The sequence below is a fragment of the Ursus arctos genome, unplaced genomic scaffold (assembly GCF_023065955.2).
Source record: "Ursus arctos isolate Adak ecotype North America unplaced genomic scaffold, UrsArc2.0 scaffold_11, whole genome shotgun sequence".
Taxonomy (NCBI): domain Eukaryota; kingdom Metazoa; phylum Chordata; class Mammalia; order Carnivora; family Ursidae; genus Ursus; species Ursus arctos.
This window is the reverse complement of record NW_026622775.1, coordinates 62,407,481-62,424,770: the sequence shown is the minus strand read 5'-3', so window position 1 is coordinate 62,424,770 and position 17,290 is coordinate 62,407,481. Positions and strand designations below refer to the sequence as shown.

Sequence of the window (17,290 nt, the reverse complement as noted above, 5' to 3'; positions counted from 1 at the left end):
AGACGCTTAACGACTGCGCCACCCAGGCGCCCCAATTTTAAGTAACTCTTAATAAAGTAGATAATGTATCAGGTTGTTATTAGTAACCAGAAATTTAACAGTCCTTATGTAGTCAATTAAGAAGCAGGAAAATTAACCTGCAATTAAAACAATACACTTGATCTCCATGAATATTATAAAAGTTCTATCTACTGATCCACTGAATTATACCAACTAACTCACAGTTACCTATAGTTTCCTAGTGAGCAACTATTAAAGACTTTGAGTTAGGGCCTGTGAAGGGACACAGAGTCATGCCCTCTGTTTCAGGTAGAATAAGACATATGCTATTAAAAGGATAATAAAAGAGATAACAAGCTAAGAGAATACAGTGACCGTAAACTCAGACAAATGTAGAGTTCAGTGAAGGGAAAGACCATCATGGGAAACACTTTCATGAAGACGTTACTCCCTGAGGGCAACAACTCTTGTTTGCTCACTGTTGTATCACCAGTGTCTAGAACAGTGCCCAGCACAAAGGCATTTAATAACAATCTGAATACATGAATGAGCCAGGACTTAAAATACCAATGCTTGTTGGATTGAACAACTGTGCATTCCTTCTCTCCCTTCTTCAACAGCAGGAGGCTAGACTTGAGCTGCGCTGGAAGACTCAAGCAGAGTGGACAAGGCAAGGGCAGCAAAAGCGGAGGCAATGGTGTGGGGGAAACAAAGATGTGAGAGGACAAAGGATGTCTGGAGCTGACTGAGACGGTCCTGGTGATCTGCATTTTGGATCAGCGGGCATCAGCTCTTAGAACCCAGACCAGGCAAGTTGATAAGAGGGCCTAGTATACAAGGCTAAGGGACAGTGCATTTGTTAGACACTGGGGACGATTCGAGCAGGACAGTGATGTTACACGAGAAAGTTCATGAAAACAGATAAGAGGATACCCTGCAAATAGGAAAAACTAGGGCCGGGCAGACTGGTTAGGAAAGTAACTCAATGGTAATAACAATTGGTAGTAATAATGGCCATGATTTTGGTAAAAATGGAAAAGCAGGATGAATGCCATAGGTATTAAAAATACAAAATCTACAAGAGTTGGTGATGATCTTACTGGACACGAAGGTCAAAGGAGAGAAAGAGAATCAAAGATCATACTCAAGTTCATTATCCAGCTATGTTGGGTAAATACAACAAACAATGATGGAAAAGGTATCGGTGCTTTTACTTTTCTCTCCTACAACTCTGGGTACGTTTAGTCTACTCGTCATCATTCTCACATGAAGTGATCCCACCAGTGCTTCAATCCAAAACTCAGAACCAGAGAAGGTAACACATCAAGAATGCCCATGTAAGATATGTTAAAATATGAAAATAAGTACCATATAATTTTAAAAGAACCAGAGCACTTGGGAGGTGAAACAGCGTGGGATGTGATGAAAGAATGCTGCTTTTCATTAGAAGCTGATGAGGGCAGCTTAATTTTTAAAATCAGTACGCATCTGTCACTTTGATTTAAAAATAACAACAAACATTCAGTGAGTACTCACTATCACTATGTGCCAGGGACTATTTCAAATGCTTTACAGATGACCTCACTTAATGCCCAATCTAACAATTTGTTTAGGTAATACTATTATTACCTCACTTTAAAGACAAGGAAATTAAAGCAGACAGAGGTTGGGTCATTGGACCAGGAGCTCACTGCTAGCAACTGATGGAGCCAGGATTCAAACTCAGGCAGTGTGGACCAGAATCTGGAGATCTTATTAACTTTGAAGAAGCCAAGAAAATATAATTTCATAAATTATTTTGGAAAAAGCCATTTCCACCTATTGATAAATGCAGACAGTCATACCCAATCAGACTAATAGACATGAATAAGTGGAAAGCATTTATTTTCTCATATCTAAATCCTGTATTTTTCTATCAACAATAAAAATGAAGCCCAAACAGCAAGAGCAGCAGAAAAGAAAAAGTTGGAAAAATTGCAGTCACACAAAGTATAGTTAAAAAATGACTAAGTTTCCTTGATATATGAATTTGTTGGAAAACCATTTATCAACAGCCTGTTTCTCTCCAGCAGAGTCCCTCAAGCCGAGAGCCATGTCATTCCCCTTTGACTGATTAATTAGCCAATCAGGGGACATTTTTCATTGTGAGGCATGATGGTTTATTCCAGCTAATGTTTGGTCTCTAATGGCGACATATTAAAGCCAACTCGGCTATTTTAGCCCTGTGGAGTGACCAAAAGGAAGGGATAGAAGATAAATCAAAAGAGCTCCCTTCAGTTTCCCTTCAGTCCTTAACAAAACCCCCAAGGAGCAAATGGCTGGAGGAAAGATCCTCTACCGATAAAGAGAAAAAAACAAAGAATAGAAGGGTAGAAATGCCTTCGAGCCAAGGGAATCCTTTCCTGTGTCTGAGGAGCAATAATTTATCCTCTGTTGATTAACAGACCACTGATAGAACAGGCACCAAAAAGTCAATATCTAGCTCTTCTTCCTTTTATCAAAAGCTGTGCTCAATAGAAAATCTAGCTCTGCAATGCTTCTTACTCACTTGGAATGATTTCACCAGCACGCTGAATTAGAAGAGGCTGAGAGTAACCTGATCTCAGGGACAACTCATACTAGGATCTCACTCCAGTCAGGCAGTTGCCCACTATGCTGCAAGTTCTCCAAGGATCTCATCCATCCCTATGCCTGTGACAGGCACCAGCGCATAAAGATCTTAGTAGAAGTTCAAATATCAGAGGAATACAAGTTCCTACAGAAGAGAGATGTGAATATTCACATACCCAGAAGACAGGAAGCACTTCTCAAATATGTATAATATACTGCCTAGCCCGTTCAGCAAGGTGGTTCTAAGCAGCTAGTCTTTGCTACTCCATTCCACACTTCTGTACATAAAACTACCTGGCTTTCTCACCTCCAACTAGGCCAAAGATTACAAACTAGAAGTCCGTGTCAAATGAGATCACAAACATGTTTTACTCATCTGGAACAAGATCTACCACCACCACCAATTTCAATATCATCATTATTTTATGAATCTTGGGTACTTTCAGACAGGATTCCAATTTTCCTGATTCCCTATCATCTTAAAATCAGACTACTTACACATTTACAGTCAGATGCCTGGACTCCATTGACATTTGAGTTTGAGACCCAGGATAAGCTGACAGGTAGAAAGAAAAGGCATAAAAAAGAAGATGTAACATGTTACATGCCTTGTCCATTCAGAGACTCCTGCCCTTTGTGCCAAGATCAATCATCAGTTCTCTGTAGACTTTTCTGGCATCCTGGTAAAAATTAATGGTTCTCTGGTCTGTGTTTCCACAATGTTTAAAACATACTTCAATAACTGAGTTCAATTCAACAAAAAATTTACTGAGAACCTACTCCATGTCAGGCATGGTTCTAGATGCTAGAGAGTACAAAAATCCCTGCTCTCATGGCGCTTCTAATTCACCGAGGAAAGACAGTAAACAGACAATTTAGTGTATCAGATGACTATGGAGAAGAATAAAGCAAAGGAAAGGGTATAAGAGTGTCAAGGTTTTTTGCTGTTATTGTTTGTGTTTTCAATTATAAATAGGGTGACATTTGTACAAAAGTGTGAAAGAGGCAGGGGTAAGCCATTCCACATAGGGAAGCCATCAAGTAATTAAACTTGGGGTGGGGGCATTCCTGAAATACTAGAGGAACAGCAAGGAAGCCAGTGTGATGAGGGCAGAGCAGGTACCAAAAACCCAGAAGATGAGGTGGGGCAGTAGTGAGTGTCTATGTGTATACGTGAGAGAGAGAGGTAGGGCGGGGTGGGGGGTGGGGGGTGGGTACAACATATAGAACTCCAAGCCATTGCAAAGATTTGCCTTTTATACTTGGCAGGATTTTGAACAAAGTAGTGACATAATCTCAATTACATTTTCAAAAGATCACTCAAGCTGCTATAGGAAAAATACACTGTAGAAAAGACTCTTACACTCTCCCAAAGAATTTGTTACATTATATTCAAGATATTTCTACATCTATCTCCTCTAGCAGAGGACCATGAATTCCATGAAGGGAACCAAGTCCTACTGTCTTTGCAGCTTCAGCAATCAGAGTAATCATCAGGAAACACTAGGTAAATTTTTATAACTTTTGAAGTTTCTCCAGCTTTTCCATTATTAAATAAGTGCCAACAAACTATGTCTACTGTGGAAGGGAAGAAAAAATCAGAACTGTATATAACCTATAAAAGGATATCTTTTGTGTCTGGCTTCAAAAGTATTAATAGAAGTAAAGATTGTACTAGGTACAAATCTTGGTTCAAATTCAATATCCTTGGTAGACTAGTTACTATTTTGTTCTTTCATATCTCCAAGGATGTTATGTTGCTCAGATGAACTTCAGTGAAAGAAAAGGGTAGGGTAATGGACTCTTGGTGCCTCCTAAATGGACTGTCCCTCAATTTTCTGAGATGCATTTAATTCCACTCGTAAGTATCTCCAAGTGTTAAATTTTCTATGACCTCTCTAGGTAATTTGAACTGTCCACTCCCTATTTGAGGAACATTTTTTATATCTAACAATCTCTGAAACTCACATTAAAAATCTGTTTTCCCTTTCTACTGTTAATAGAATCAGACTAGTTTCCACTGTGATGACAGAAATAGTTCTGCCTGATACGGGGGCATAAACTAGATGATCCTAAGAGTCTATCTGTCCTTGAGATCCTATTATCTTTCCATAAACGGACTCTAACAGTATTAAAACACTGTAAATCTTTGAGGAATATGGATAGCATTAAATACATTTTGAAACTTATTAAATTCAGTACCATCATCTCCATGAATACTCAATACATGTTGATGATGATAAAGAGCTTTTACCTCAGTTTTCATTCATTTATTTTAAAGCAATGAATTCTTTACACACTAAACAAATGCCAATACATCAACCGCAAACTGTATAGGACGTCACATTAGAAGGAAGATTGCTGCTTTAGTTATTACTTATAATAAATATTAATTTTTAAAAATTGATATAACAAGAAATCCTCTATAATTGCTATAATGGCAAAATGGCAACAAAAAGCCTCTTTGCTGGAAGACTGTAAAAGGGAGGACTTAAGGTGCCTGGGTGACTCAGTTGGGTAAGCATCCGACTCTTGATTTCAGCTCAGGCCATGATCTCAGGGTCGTGAGGCTGAGACCCACACTGGACTCTGCACTGGGCATGAAGGCTACTTAGGAGTCTCTCTCTATCCCATCCCCACCCCGCACTCACTCTCTCTCTAAAAAAAAAAAAAGGAAAGAAAGGAATTATTGGCAATGAATAAGTTTGGTCAATACATTTATATTAATAAATATTGCTCAGCATGTGACTATGCACACATGGATTAAAATTTTCTCATTTCTATGTTAGGTTTATTATTCACCAGCTTAAATTTCAGTGTGTTAGAAATTATAATGATGACAATGATCTTAGCAGCAGCAACTAAGGTATGTTGGACACTTACTGCATGCTTGAGACTTGCTAAGAACTCCACATGGTTTATTTAATTCTTGCTAGATAATTTATTATCCCCATTTCATGACTGAAGAAGCTAAGGCTCCAAGAGGTTAAATAACTTGCCCAAAATCAGTCTTCATACTACTTACGGGCTCAAAAGCAGGCTTATTAAACTCTTAAAAGTGCCTGCTCTCAATGCCATACTCCACGGAATGAGCCTCCCTTTAGAAGAAGCCAGGGAAATAGAACAATTCATTAGATGACATCATTTCCTCATTCCACTGGTTAAGACAGCTCTACCAGGTTCACCATCAATGCACAACCACAGAACCACAGAATTACAGCTCCTTAGAGAGCCATTTCAGTTATCTAGGTAACAAACCACCACAAAACTTAGCAGCCTAAAACAACAATCCTTTCATTATCACACACTATTTCTGTGGGTCAGCAATTCAAGGAAGAGCTTGGCTGGGCGGCTCTGGCCCCAGGTCTCTCTAATGTGGCTATGATCAAAAAGTGATTAGAGCTGGCACAGCAGTGGGTTGGCCAGGACCTCTTTCTCTTCACAGTCTTGGGGCCTGCATAAATCTCTGTGCCATGCTCTCCAAATGGGCTAGTCTGGGTTTTGGGCTTTCTTACAGCTTGGGGCCTCAAGGCAACTAGACTGCTTAAGTAAAGAGCAAGTATTTTAGCCAGCAAGGCCTCTGAAGTCACACAGCACCTCCCCTGCTACACTCTATTGCTAAGAGCAAGTCACAAGCTTGTCCAGATGGAAGGGGCAAGGACTGGGCTCCACTTCCTAATGAGAAAGCTGCAAGGGTCAATCTGGAAGAGTATGTGGAATGGGAAATATCACTGAGGAGAATCTCTGGAAAACAGAATCTAGTAAAGGACATATAATTCAACACTCAATTTATAGATAAGAAAACAGAGTTAACAGATTAAAAAAAAAAAAAAGGGACATCCAAGACAGCTAACTTCACCTTTACACTCAACATTTAAGTCTTGAGTCGCTAAGACAACTTGCTATTTTACCTCAATATTATTCAGTTTATTGCTTCAACACACCAAAGACTATTCACATCTCCTGGATAAGGAACACAAGCAGATAAAGCCAAAATTGTCCAAGTACAGGAGAATCCAGAAGAGGAAGCCAAGTAATGTTCTTTCCTTTGTAGTCTAAGAAAATGTAAAACTTCAAGTACCATTTCAAATGTGAGTATTTCACGTGTTCTCTTTCCTTCAGAATCAGGGAACCTTAGACTTGGGAGTACGCATATGCATTTAGTTCAGACTCTCACCCATCATAAGAAGTCCTCACAGAAACACACAGCAAGGTACATCCTATCGCTGGCCAACCTATGCTGCTTCCTTTCTCTGAATAGAAACCTGTCTATGTATTTCATCCATCAGTACTAGTTCTTCCTTATGAAGCATAACAAACAACTCTGTTCCTTTTTTAGAAGATCAGTAAAACTGTCTGGACGTTCTGAGTCAGGATTTCTCTTTAGGCAAGGCAGGGTTTCTTAACTGCTGATTTGCTAGTTCCTGTGCATAACCTGCTTTCCAGATACTCTGGTCCCTAATGCCAATCTCTGAACACACTCCTAAAATATGGCACCCAGGCCTCAAAGAACAGTTCAAATACAGTCACCAGTGCAGAAAATGAGCAAAAAACCTGTTGCCTTCAGCATTCAGGCACAACCATTGTGATACAGCCCAAGCCTATATGCAGGATAGCTGCCATACTTCTATACTCTGGCTTATTTAACACTGAGGTCAGGTTACAAATCCTAGCCTCTTAGTAAATTCTCATCTGCTACCAAATGAGATCTTTGCAGGATTAAATGAGACTTTACATATCTTCATAAAATTTCATCTATTTAGTTTGGTTAAATAAAGTGTTTTCCAGCTTAGAGAGATTACTTTGAATCTTGATTCTGTTATGGGTGGTCAAAATGATGACAAGACTTACTGAAGTCATCAATGCTGGCAAAAAAATAAACTTTAGACCTTAAATGTATTATTTGGCCTGTTTGTGGGCTTAGTTTAAATTTATCTCTAACTAAAAGGTTCTTCATTAGAAGACTGCTTTAGCAAATACTAGGCTGGGAAAGCTGCCCAGCTTTTGAATCCTGATGCCCAGATCTGGGGTGAGAGGGGGAGGCAGAGTGATAGAGGCTGCAGAAAGGGAAAGAGATTTAAATTTAAGAGTTCACATCCAGTAAACCATTTACAAAACTCACCTAATTCACGAATATAAGTTATTAACATGAACATTTGGAACTAAGGAGGAATACCTTTTGATTCAAGGACATTTCAAGCAAAAAATTTTTTAAAAAGGACTCTACTTTTCCCAATAATCTTCCCTTATGAGGCAACGAGGGCAGTTTATAGAGCTAAAACAATGGTCAAAAATACCCCATGAACTCAACTAGCCAAAAGAGAATAGTCTGCTTGGAATTGAGTTTTCAGATTTGACAATCAGTCAGAAATGGGAAAGAAAGGGGATTCGTGGTAACTGACATAAGTCATACGTTGGTTCAAAAAGCAAAAGCCGTCAGATTATTCAAGTAAAGTAATCATTAAGTGGGGTATCCTGGGAGCATATAAGAAATACAAGGTTTCTAATTCAATCAGGTTATAGAGGTGAAGAAATTGACAATTATTTTGCCAAGAGCCCATGCCAGAAACCTGCTGTTTAGAGAAACGAAGTAGGAATGCTGGTAACACATTCTCAATCCTTGATATGGTTTAGGAGTATTTTCTCTAGTGATAAGGCTGAATCAGGAAACAAGCTGGATAGAGGAAGGAAACTGGGAAGGTGGGGGGAGGGAAAAATGAGAGAAGCAAAAAAAAAAAAAAAAAAAAAAGGAGCACTATCAGGAAGTTCAACAAGATAGGAACTAATGGAATTTGTTTTTCAGTGTCTCCAACTCCAACTTGCACACCAAGTGAGAAAAGACACACACACGCATGCACGCACGCACACCCGCACTCCTATCTATAACTCCTGGCAGGCAACTGGCCAGCACAAGTACCTGCTGCAGGTCTCATAGGGCCCTAGTAATTTCAGTTCAATATATTCGATCATTTCTTTGTCTCCATAGAAAGTGCATACATCTCCAATTTAGGTGCACTCCAATCCAGAGTTATTGTCTTTCTAGTACAAAGATGATGAGGAAAGGAAATGAAGGACTTGGAAATTAAAAATGTACAACGAACCGTTCTCACACAGAGCAGTTTATTAAAATTTTTCTGAGTAATTGGTAGTTTGTGATGATCCTTCACTATTTAAGCAAGTAGTTCTGAATAGCCAGATTCAGACAGGGCACCAGTGCCTCTAGATAGTCTCTGTGGCTGGAGGAAATACTGAGCACCAAGAAAGTCAGAGTACTGTTTCTGGAGACAGGAAGGCTCTGTTCCCCTACACAATACAAAGCTCTCTCCTACTACCCTCACAAAGAAAATTTTCATTTTAAGTGATTTTTTTTTTAACTAGGAAGAGTTTTTATTTTTTTTTAGATTTTATTTATTTATTTCACACAGAGAGACACAGTCAAGAGACAGAGCAAAAGCAAGGGGAGCAGGAGAGGGAGAAGCAGGCTCCCCGCTGAGCAGGGAGCCCTACACAGGGCTCCATTCCAGGACTCTGGGATCATGACCTGAGCCAAAGGCAGATGCTTAACGACTGAGCCACCCAGATGCCCCTTATTTTTATTTATTTATTTATTTATTTATTTATTTATTCATTCATTCATTCATTCATTCATTCCCCCATTCCTTGGTTTTAATGATTCTTTTCGGGTCAAGAACTGCCTGGAAAATCTGATGAAAGTGTTGGACTTAGATATCCATACCTACATGCACATATGCCCACAAATTCTGCATGCAATTTAGAGGAATTTACCAACCCACAATAATAAGCGTGCCCTGACATACTGCCCAAGGAGCTCTCCTATACTGACACATAATAACTGTATCACTTTGTACATATACATCACTTTACAGTTTCATATACTTCTGAAATTACTAAAGTAAATGATTTAATTGATACTTTTGGACTTTAAAGACACCAAACAATTTGATCTCTACAAGGCATTTTCTAAAGATCTGTAAGATTAAAGACATAAAATCCAGCAGGCACTAAGTGCCCAAGGTAGATCATGGAAACTATGATCAGCCTTAAAACCTGGTATTGATAATTACTGATGTGAGCTGACTCAGAGTGTAACTGTGAGAGATCAAACGGTTCATACATTTAACATTTGGCTTTGAATTAGACAATTCTATTGACAGCAGCGGCTGCTGAGGTTTGGGATGGTGTGTGAGGGGTGACTATAACTGGGGGTAGTATGAGGAAGATGCTAGTGATGAGGGTATAGTTCTATAATTAACTGGACAGTGGTTACAGGATCCACAAATGTCGTAAAGTGGTACAGAACTACACACATGGATCGGACCAATGTCAATTTCCTGGTTTTCAGCTTGTGCGATAGTTACATAAGATGTAATCACTGGGATAACTGGGTGAAGGGTGTAAGGAACCCCTCTGAACTATCTTTGCAACTTCCTTTGCATCTGTAATTACTTCAAAATAAAAAGCAAAAAGGGCCAAAAAAATCTGTTATTAATCAAGGGCTGCAGCTATCTCTTGGATATAAATGTATTCAGATTCTTCAATTCATATGAGAGACCAGAAAATGCACATGTAACATAGCGTTTATGCTCCAGAAACTCAAGCTAGGTCTTTCTTAATTCAGTTCCAACAGCAAAGTAAAATTGTTCCCAAAGCTGGCCCAGGTATTTGTAATATGCTTCTCAACCCATCAGAGTTCAGTTCTGACTGAAGGCAAGGCAGTGACGTTTTGAAAGTTGAACCACTATCTTCAGCAAAATGAGAATAAAAATCAACCAGTTTCCCACAAAGTTATGATAAAACATTAACTACTTATGGCTTTGACAAAATCTCAAAGAAAACTTCTCAGGTATAACTAAAATCATTTAAACGTAGATATTTATTTATTTATTTGCAAAAAAGTTAATTAACATTGTGGTAGAGGGGAAAGGACAATGACTCTGGAGTTAGAGGGACCTGGATATAAATCTCATTTGTGCCACCTTGGACCTTCCTAACAAATCCTTCTGAGCGTTGGTTCCCTCATTGCTAAAAAGGTGATAATAGTGCCTACTTCACAAGACTGTTTTGGGGATAAATGAAATGCTATCCTAAGTGGCTAGCGCTGTGTCTGGCACACAGACACTTCATAAGGTTGTAGTTTCTTTTCTATTGTTACAACAGTCAGGGATTGTAGAGATTAATAAATTTGGCTTTAAATCGAGAGGCAGGATGTTGCCCAAGCTAGATGTGGGTCAACGCCCAAGGTTCCTTAAATCTAGATGCAAAGACAAGATCAATATCAGCACCTCATCCAGAGTACCCACAGAGGATTACTACGTTAACGTTCAATACTGCCATGATGTCTAAGATTCTTCAGGTATTTGACCTCCAGTAGAACCTTGACCTTGGCAATGCCAAATGTAAATTCAGGCCAATGTTGCCATGGGGGTCAAGGGAGTAAAAACAAAGTGATACTCCTTCCAACTGCAAACCAGAGCCAAAAGAGGTATTTTCAAACAAATCTTATCAAAGGCCTTCTGCCCTTGGCTATAAGGGCTGTTGTTAACTAACATGGTAAGGTTTCATAGCAACAATTTATTCAGGGAGGTAGAGGTGTGCTCAATGAGAGCCAACTCTATATATGAAAATCCACACATATCTAAAACTCCAATTTAAAAGTGACTCTGCTTTACAGAGAGAAGCAAACCAAGAAACAGACTCTCAACTGCAGAGAACAAACTGATGGGCACCAGGGCAGGAGGGTGGGGGTGGGGGGATGGGTGAAATAGGTGATGGGGATCAAGGAGTGCCCTTGTGATAAGCACCAGGTGCTGTACGGAAGTGTTAAATCACTATATTGTACATGTGAAACTACTATTACATTGTATTCTAATTGGAATTTAAATAAAAACTAAAAAAAAGTGACTCTGCTTTAAAGAAATACTTTTTACTTGGTGTCTTAAAATGTGATTAGATTTAAATATCCCCCATCTCATATGTACATGTAGATATGCGTTAGATGTAAAATACCGCAGAGGCCCTGTCGACTCATGCGTGCAGGCAGCAGTGTGACCAGCAGCATCAGCATCACCTGGGAGCTTCTCAGAATGCAGACTCTTGGGCCCCACCCCACCCTCAAAAACTGGAATCTGGGGGCTCCTGGATGGCACAGCGGTTAAGCGTCTGCCTTCGGCTCAGGGCATGATCCTGGCGTTGTGGGATCGAGCCCCACATCAGGCTCCTCCGCTGGGAGCCTGCTTCTTCCTCTGCCACTCCCCCTGCTTGTGTTCCCTCTCTCGCTGGCTGTCTCTATCTCTGTCAAATAAATAAATAAAATCTTAAAAAAAAAAAAAAAGAACTGGAATCTGCAGTTTAACACAATTCCCAGACGATCTGTGTATGTATTAAGATTTCAGAAGCCCTGTCCCAGGCAATATTTGTAACCCTAAAGCCAGAAGCTCTCCCAAATGTTACATATCAGGGCTTCTAGTGGCTCTCAATCCTTACTCCTAATAATCACCTGAGTCGTCTGGGTAGGCTTTATTTTAAATTAAAATGACTTTTCTTCTTCTCCTTTTAATATATATTCTTGGACCCTGACCCCAAATTTGGATTTAACTGGGCTAGGTTGGCACCTGGCATTAGCATTTTTCTTACAGCTCCTTAAGTGACTGAGTGCAAGTGCTGCTGGGAACCACGGCTACAGACCAAGTACTGGACCCTGATATGAAACTGCCTCACCAAACAATCAGGATATTAAATGCATCAACAAGAGGAAAACCTTAAGCTAGGATGACAGATTAAGAAGTGCCTGGATATAAATCTTAAACAAAACACAGTATTATATCAAGGCTGGTCTTCTCCACACCAACTGCACCAAAATAGATATTCCCTGGGCTAGTACCAGGGAATTGTTTCCAAGGTTTTGCAAAGACAGCCTCACATCAACATGGTCATGAATGACTACACCACCAAAAAGCCAAGTAATGCTGAAGAGTGCTGAAAAACTTCATGGCACCTAACATCAAGACTTAATGACAGACATCTGTCAGAGGATTAGAAACCTCTAATCTCCTGTAACAAAAAGCGCTTTCCTGTGCTTACCACATAAGTCCTTTTAAAGTTCTACCAAAAGCCCATAAGTAATACTTCCTTCCCTCATCTGTTCAATTGTAAAATTTCAAAGAGAGTGCTAGAAAAGACCAGGGTCGCAGGCAGTAGGTGCTGGCAGCAGAGAGAAAAAAGAGGGTCAAGTAACCCAAGAATGCAAGGATTGGCAATGCCAGCATAGCGGGAATCAAAGACTGAGTGAGCTGGAACGGAAAGGTTATCATCAGAGATCCCAGGTGGACCATGGGGCTGATGCAAAGGTGCAAGGTGTGGCCACGGGAGGGGTAGCTAGGGCAGAGCGGAGGTGACAGAACATCCTGAGGACACTGAGATTCCTGAGGATGATCAAAGGAGAGTGATTCAAGAGAAAGATTCAGATAAGACAGATGCAAAGTCTTTTTTCTTTTTTTTTTAAAGATTTCATTTATTTGATACAGAGTGAGGGAGAGAGAAGGAACAGGGAGAGGGGCAGAGGGAGAAGGAGAAGCAGACTCCCCGCTGAGTAGGGAGCCTGACATGGGGCTCGATCCCAGGACCCTGGGATTATAACCTGAGCCAAAGGCAGACACTTAACTGACTGAGCCAGCCAGATGCCCCAGGACAGATGCAAAGTCGCGAGTGAACAAGGCAGAGGGCCTGATCCAATCCAGGTCACACAGTAACCACTGAGGGGGAAAGGTGTAATCAGAAGTAGGGTTGTCTGATGATCCTCAGCTCTTTCCAACATCCTCTCCGTGAATGAAGCATTCAGTGTGGCCTGGTGTCAGAACACCTCCTCCCTAATGACCCACCTGCTTTGGACAGGACTCAGCAGAGACCTACAGACACCACCCCTCAGCGAGCCAGTGGGGCCCAGGCCTGCTTCCTCAGTCCTCACTGCTTAAAGGTGTAGGGGCATAAAGTGCTGAAAGATGCAACCGGCAGAGAAAATCACCAAGCACGATATCTAATAACTAGAGTCTTTGAAAATAATATGAAGTAACAAATAGCTACTGCCTTGGAAAAATTCCTGTCAGTCTGGAGAAATATCAGAAATAAATGACACAAGTCTTTTTTGTTCTATCATCATCAAGGGCCTTGGCTAGGAGCCAATAAAGAACTGTAAGGACGACATATCGGGTTAGTTGAGTAATAGCTATAGTAACCATACTGCAGGTTTTTGGAGACAACATCAATTTTAAATTATTATCCCTTTATCTCCAGAAACCCGTATTCCAAAACATCAATTCTGACATCCAAACCCAGGACTGTCTCTTTGGAAATGGCACAAAAAACTTTGTGCTGTATTACACAGCCCAATTAACTAATGAAGACTCTGAATTATGGACTCATCCCATTTAGGGTACAGTTTAGTCACCTTATTCCTATCTAGTTTTGAAACAAACAAACATTATACAATGGAGGAAATACTATATCCAAATCCCTTACAGATTCTCGGTGATGATCCAACACTTTCAAAATACTTTTAAAAGGGAACAGACCAGAACAGGACTACATACATAATACTGTTCCTCACCAAGCTATATCCCAAACAATTATGCAGTCCGAGCAGAGAAACAAAACCGCTACAGGCAACCACCCTCTCTCTTGGCATGGGAGAGACATTTTCCCCTTTGAATTTACCAGCAAAAGCATTCCTCCCCAAGTTTATTCCAGTCCTCACACAAGGGAAAAAGCGGGTAACTCATATCCTTTTTCAGAATCCTTGTAAAGCATATTATCTTCCAGCTACTATTATTAAGAGGATCACATTTACCCTTTGTACGACGAAGTCTCTCAAAGTTTTTTTTTTTTTTGGTAAGTTTATCTAAAAAGTACCACCGGTAATAGATATAAATAGTTCTACGCACAGCAGAAAACCAAGCGGTGTTGAAACAGAACATAGGTCAACTGTATGTGGTTTAATACCTCAGGAGTCTTCTTACTCTGTCTTTTCCCAAAAATGCAGTCAAGATCTGTTTTGCTCCGAGATGATAGATCCTTCCCTAGAAAAACAACATGGTGCCTTTCAGTAATACCATTCTTTCTAAAATAAGGAGCACGAATATAAACTATGACAATCCTGAAAGCAAAATTTTGGAAAAGAAACAATTCTGTAAACTGACTTTCTGTCTCCCCTTCACAAACTACAACTCCTTAATTAACAAGTAAAATTAAATTCAAAATCACTTAAAAATCAAGTTAAGTGTTTTAGAACCAGAACCCTTGACATTCTCTTGATCGTAGAAAAAAATCAAGAGCATGTAGCACAAGAGGAAAACTGAATTTTAAAGCTGGCTATTCTACTGGTATGCCTTCAAGGTATGATTTCTGGGTCTCTGGATTCCCCATTTATAAAAGAGATATTATTTATTTCAAGGAGACGCGAGTTACTTAGGATTATGAAATGCAGACAAAAACGCTGCTGGCTACATAGCTTTTAAACACACATGAATGAGGCCACACTGTATTTGACACACAGGAGCTCAATAATTAACTGTATGAATGAAAATTTTGAAAGAATATATGCAAATAAAAATTACTATATTAGGATGAAAGGATTTCAGATTTTTCTCTTTAAAATGTTCTTTACTGTTACAGCTCTACCATCTTTAAGTAAAAGGATACATAATAAAAGCAGGAAATTAAATGGCTTCTGGCAAAGCACTGTCCAAAGGATCTACGATTCTTATTAAAAACACTAAACTCTTCCACTTAATTTCAAACCCACAAACCAACTAATTTAAAATTCACTTCTTTGGAATTTCCACTTCTACCAATAATACTTCGTAAGCAGTCAACCATTTCTATTCCCATTTGTCAACTACATGGTAAACGCATTTTAAAAAGTAACCGCTACATGTAAAGACTTGAGGCTCTGGGGGAGTGAAGCTCTGGGTCAGACATAGGAATTTGTGTTTTGAGTAGGAAACCTGAGTTCTGATGTCACAGACTCACTTGTCTTCTTAGTTTCCTGTAGCAAACTGACTTGGTAAAGTAATGGCATGACCCAGAAGGTTCTAGTTCACTGACTATCACTGGGGCATTCAAATATGATATTGCTCAGTGACTCCATGAAATTAAAAAACAAAACACCCTTCGATTTAATGCAAAGCCAGGCGCCATAACCAGTTTCATAGGCAGCAGTACTAGATTCAATGGTCCAGTCAGTATGACCTGTTCCTATCAGGAAGGACAAGCTCCTCTGTGGCTCTGTGCTACTCTCTCCTTTCTCCCTGAGCTAGAAACAAAGCTCTCCTGGTTCTGATTATTAAGCAGACCCATACAAAAGACCCCAAAGGAAACCTCCTTAAGAACAAAATGAAACGTATCCCAGATAGGAACTCAGAAAACGAACCTGAAAAGTGGGGAATAAAACTGGTCATGGTGGGGAGAAGTGGACAAACCCTCAGGAGGTCTAGAGATCTGTTCTTAGCTTTGTCATCAGCATAACCTATTTTGTGCTGCTGAGCACATTCAGGATGGCAGTTTCTATTTCAGAAAAAGGAGTTATACTTAGTTCAAAATATGTATTGGCCATCTTTCCCTAACCTATCTTCTGGAATGAAACAGATACCCTCAAAGAAATGCAAATTAAGATCTCTTATACAGCAACTCAATTAAAAGGAATGCTGGAGGGATTAGGAAGGGAGGGTACATGCAAGATTGCACTTCTAGAACAGATGTCAAACTATGAACGTGCAGAGACTGAAAACAAATCTAAACATCACAGGAAAAACTGCCAAGCTGGGAGAGACAGTAAGCTGTACCAATGAAGGTGCAAGTGTTTCTAAGATTTTGGTGATAAGTTCTTGTATCAGAAATTTTTATCCTTTAGCAAAGTTCACTTAAGTAAGTGTAGAAACCAGGATTGTTACAGGCCTTGCTCTGGATTTGATCTGGAAAACAAAACACAGAGAAGAATTAAGAGTCAGAGACTAATGGAAAGGAATTTAAAGACAGATCAAAATGTGAAGATGGAAGTGATACTGAAACAGTTATTAGTTAATGGTCCTGGTTGAATAGTTTATAAATGTTATAAAATCATGGCCACTTCTGAATTAAAAAAAATGTTTATATATATATATATATAAACTGAGTTTGAAAACTTACTGGTCTCAGTTCTGAATTAAGGTCAACTGATAGCAAATGCTGTTGATAAACTTAGATATTAGGGAAAATGACAATCAAAAACTCAACAGAATAAGAATTATATGTTCTCTGTTTGAGTTTGGTACACCTATCTGTTAGTCTTCAATTGGCCATAACATTCTGAGAACCAGGGAAAACAGCTTTCGGTAGCCAAGCTGATGTAACTATGTCCATAAAACGATGAGCAGGTACTTTCAGAGAAGAGTTCTTTATGATCTTTTTAGCTGTTTTTCTAATAGTCATGATTATCCAGCCATCAGAGTGGCAAAAGGAAGGGAGGGGGGTTACCGCTATGGCCAGATACACCCACGACACCAAGCAGTCCACATGGGAAGCAAATGAAACTAGAAAAAATAAGTATAAGAATTTAAGAAGGACAGAAGCCTCTTACTTTAAGGGCAAAAGTCATACATAACCAAACAAGTTCTAGGGAAAGCACAGT

The 17,290-nt window shown here is 39.6% G+C and overlaps 1 protein-coding gene across 2 annotated transcripts in view; it reads right to left on the bottom strand.

The window, feature by feature from the left end:
* Positions 1–17,290, bottom strand: part of PINX1 (PIN2 (TERF1) interacting telomerase inhibitor 1) — an 80,760-nt gene that overhangs the window by 35,732 nt on the left and 27,738 nt on the right. For both annotated transcript variants that reach the window (XM_026518905.4, XM_057310187.1), the window contains exon 6: positions 14,626–14,702. In XM_026518905.4, the coding sequence (XP_026374690.1) occupies positions 14,626–14,702 (77 nt within the window). The remainder of the gene's footprint in view (positions 1–14,625; positions 14,703–17,290) is intronic.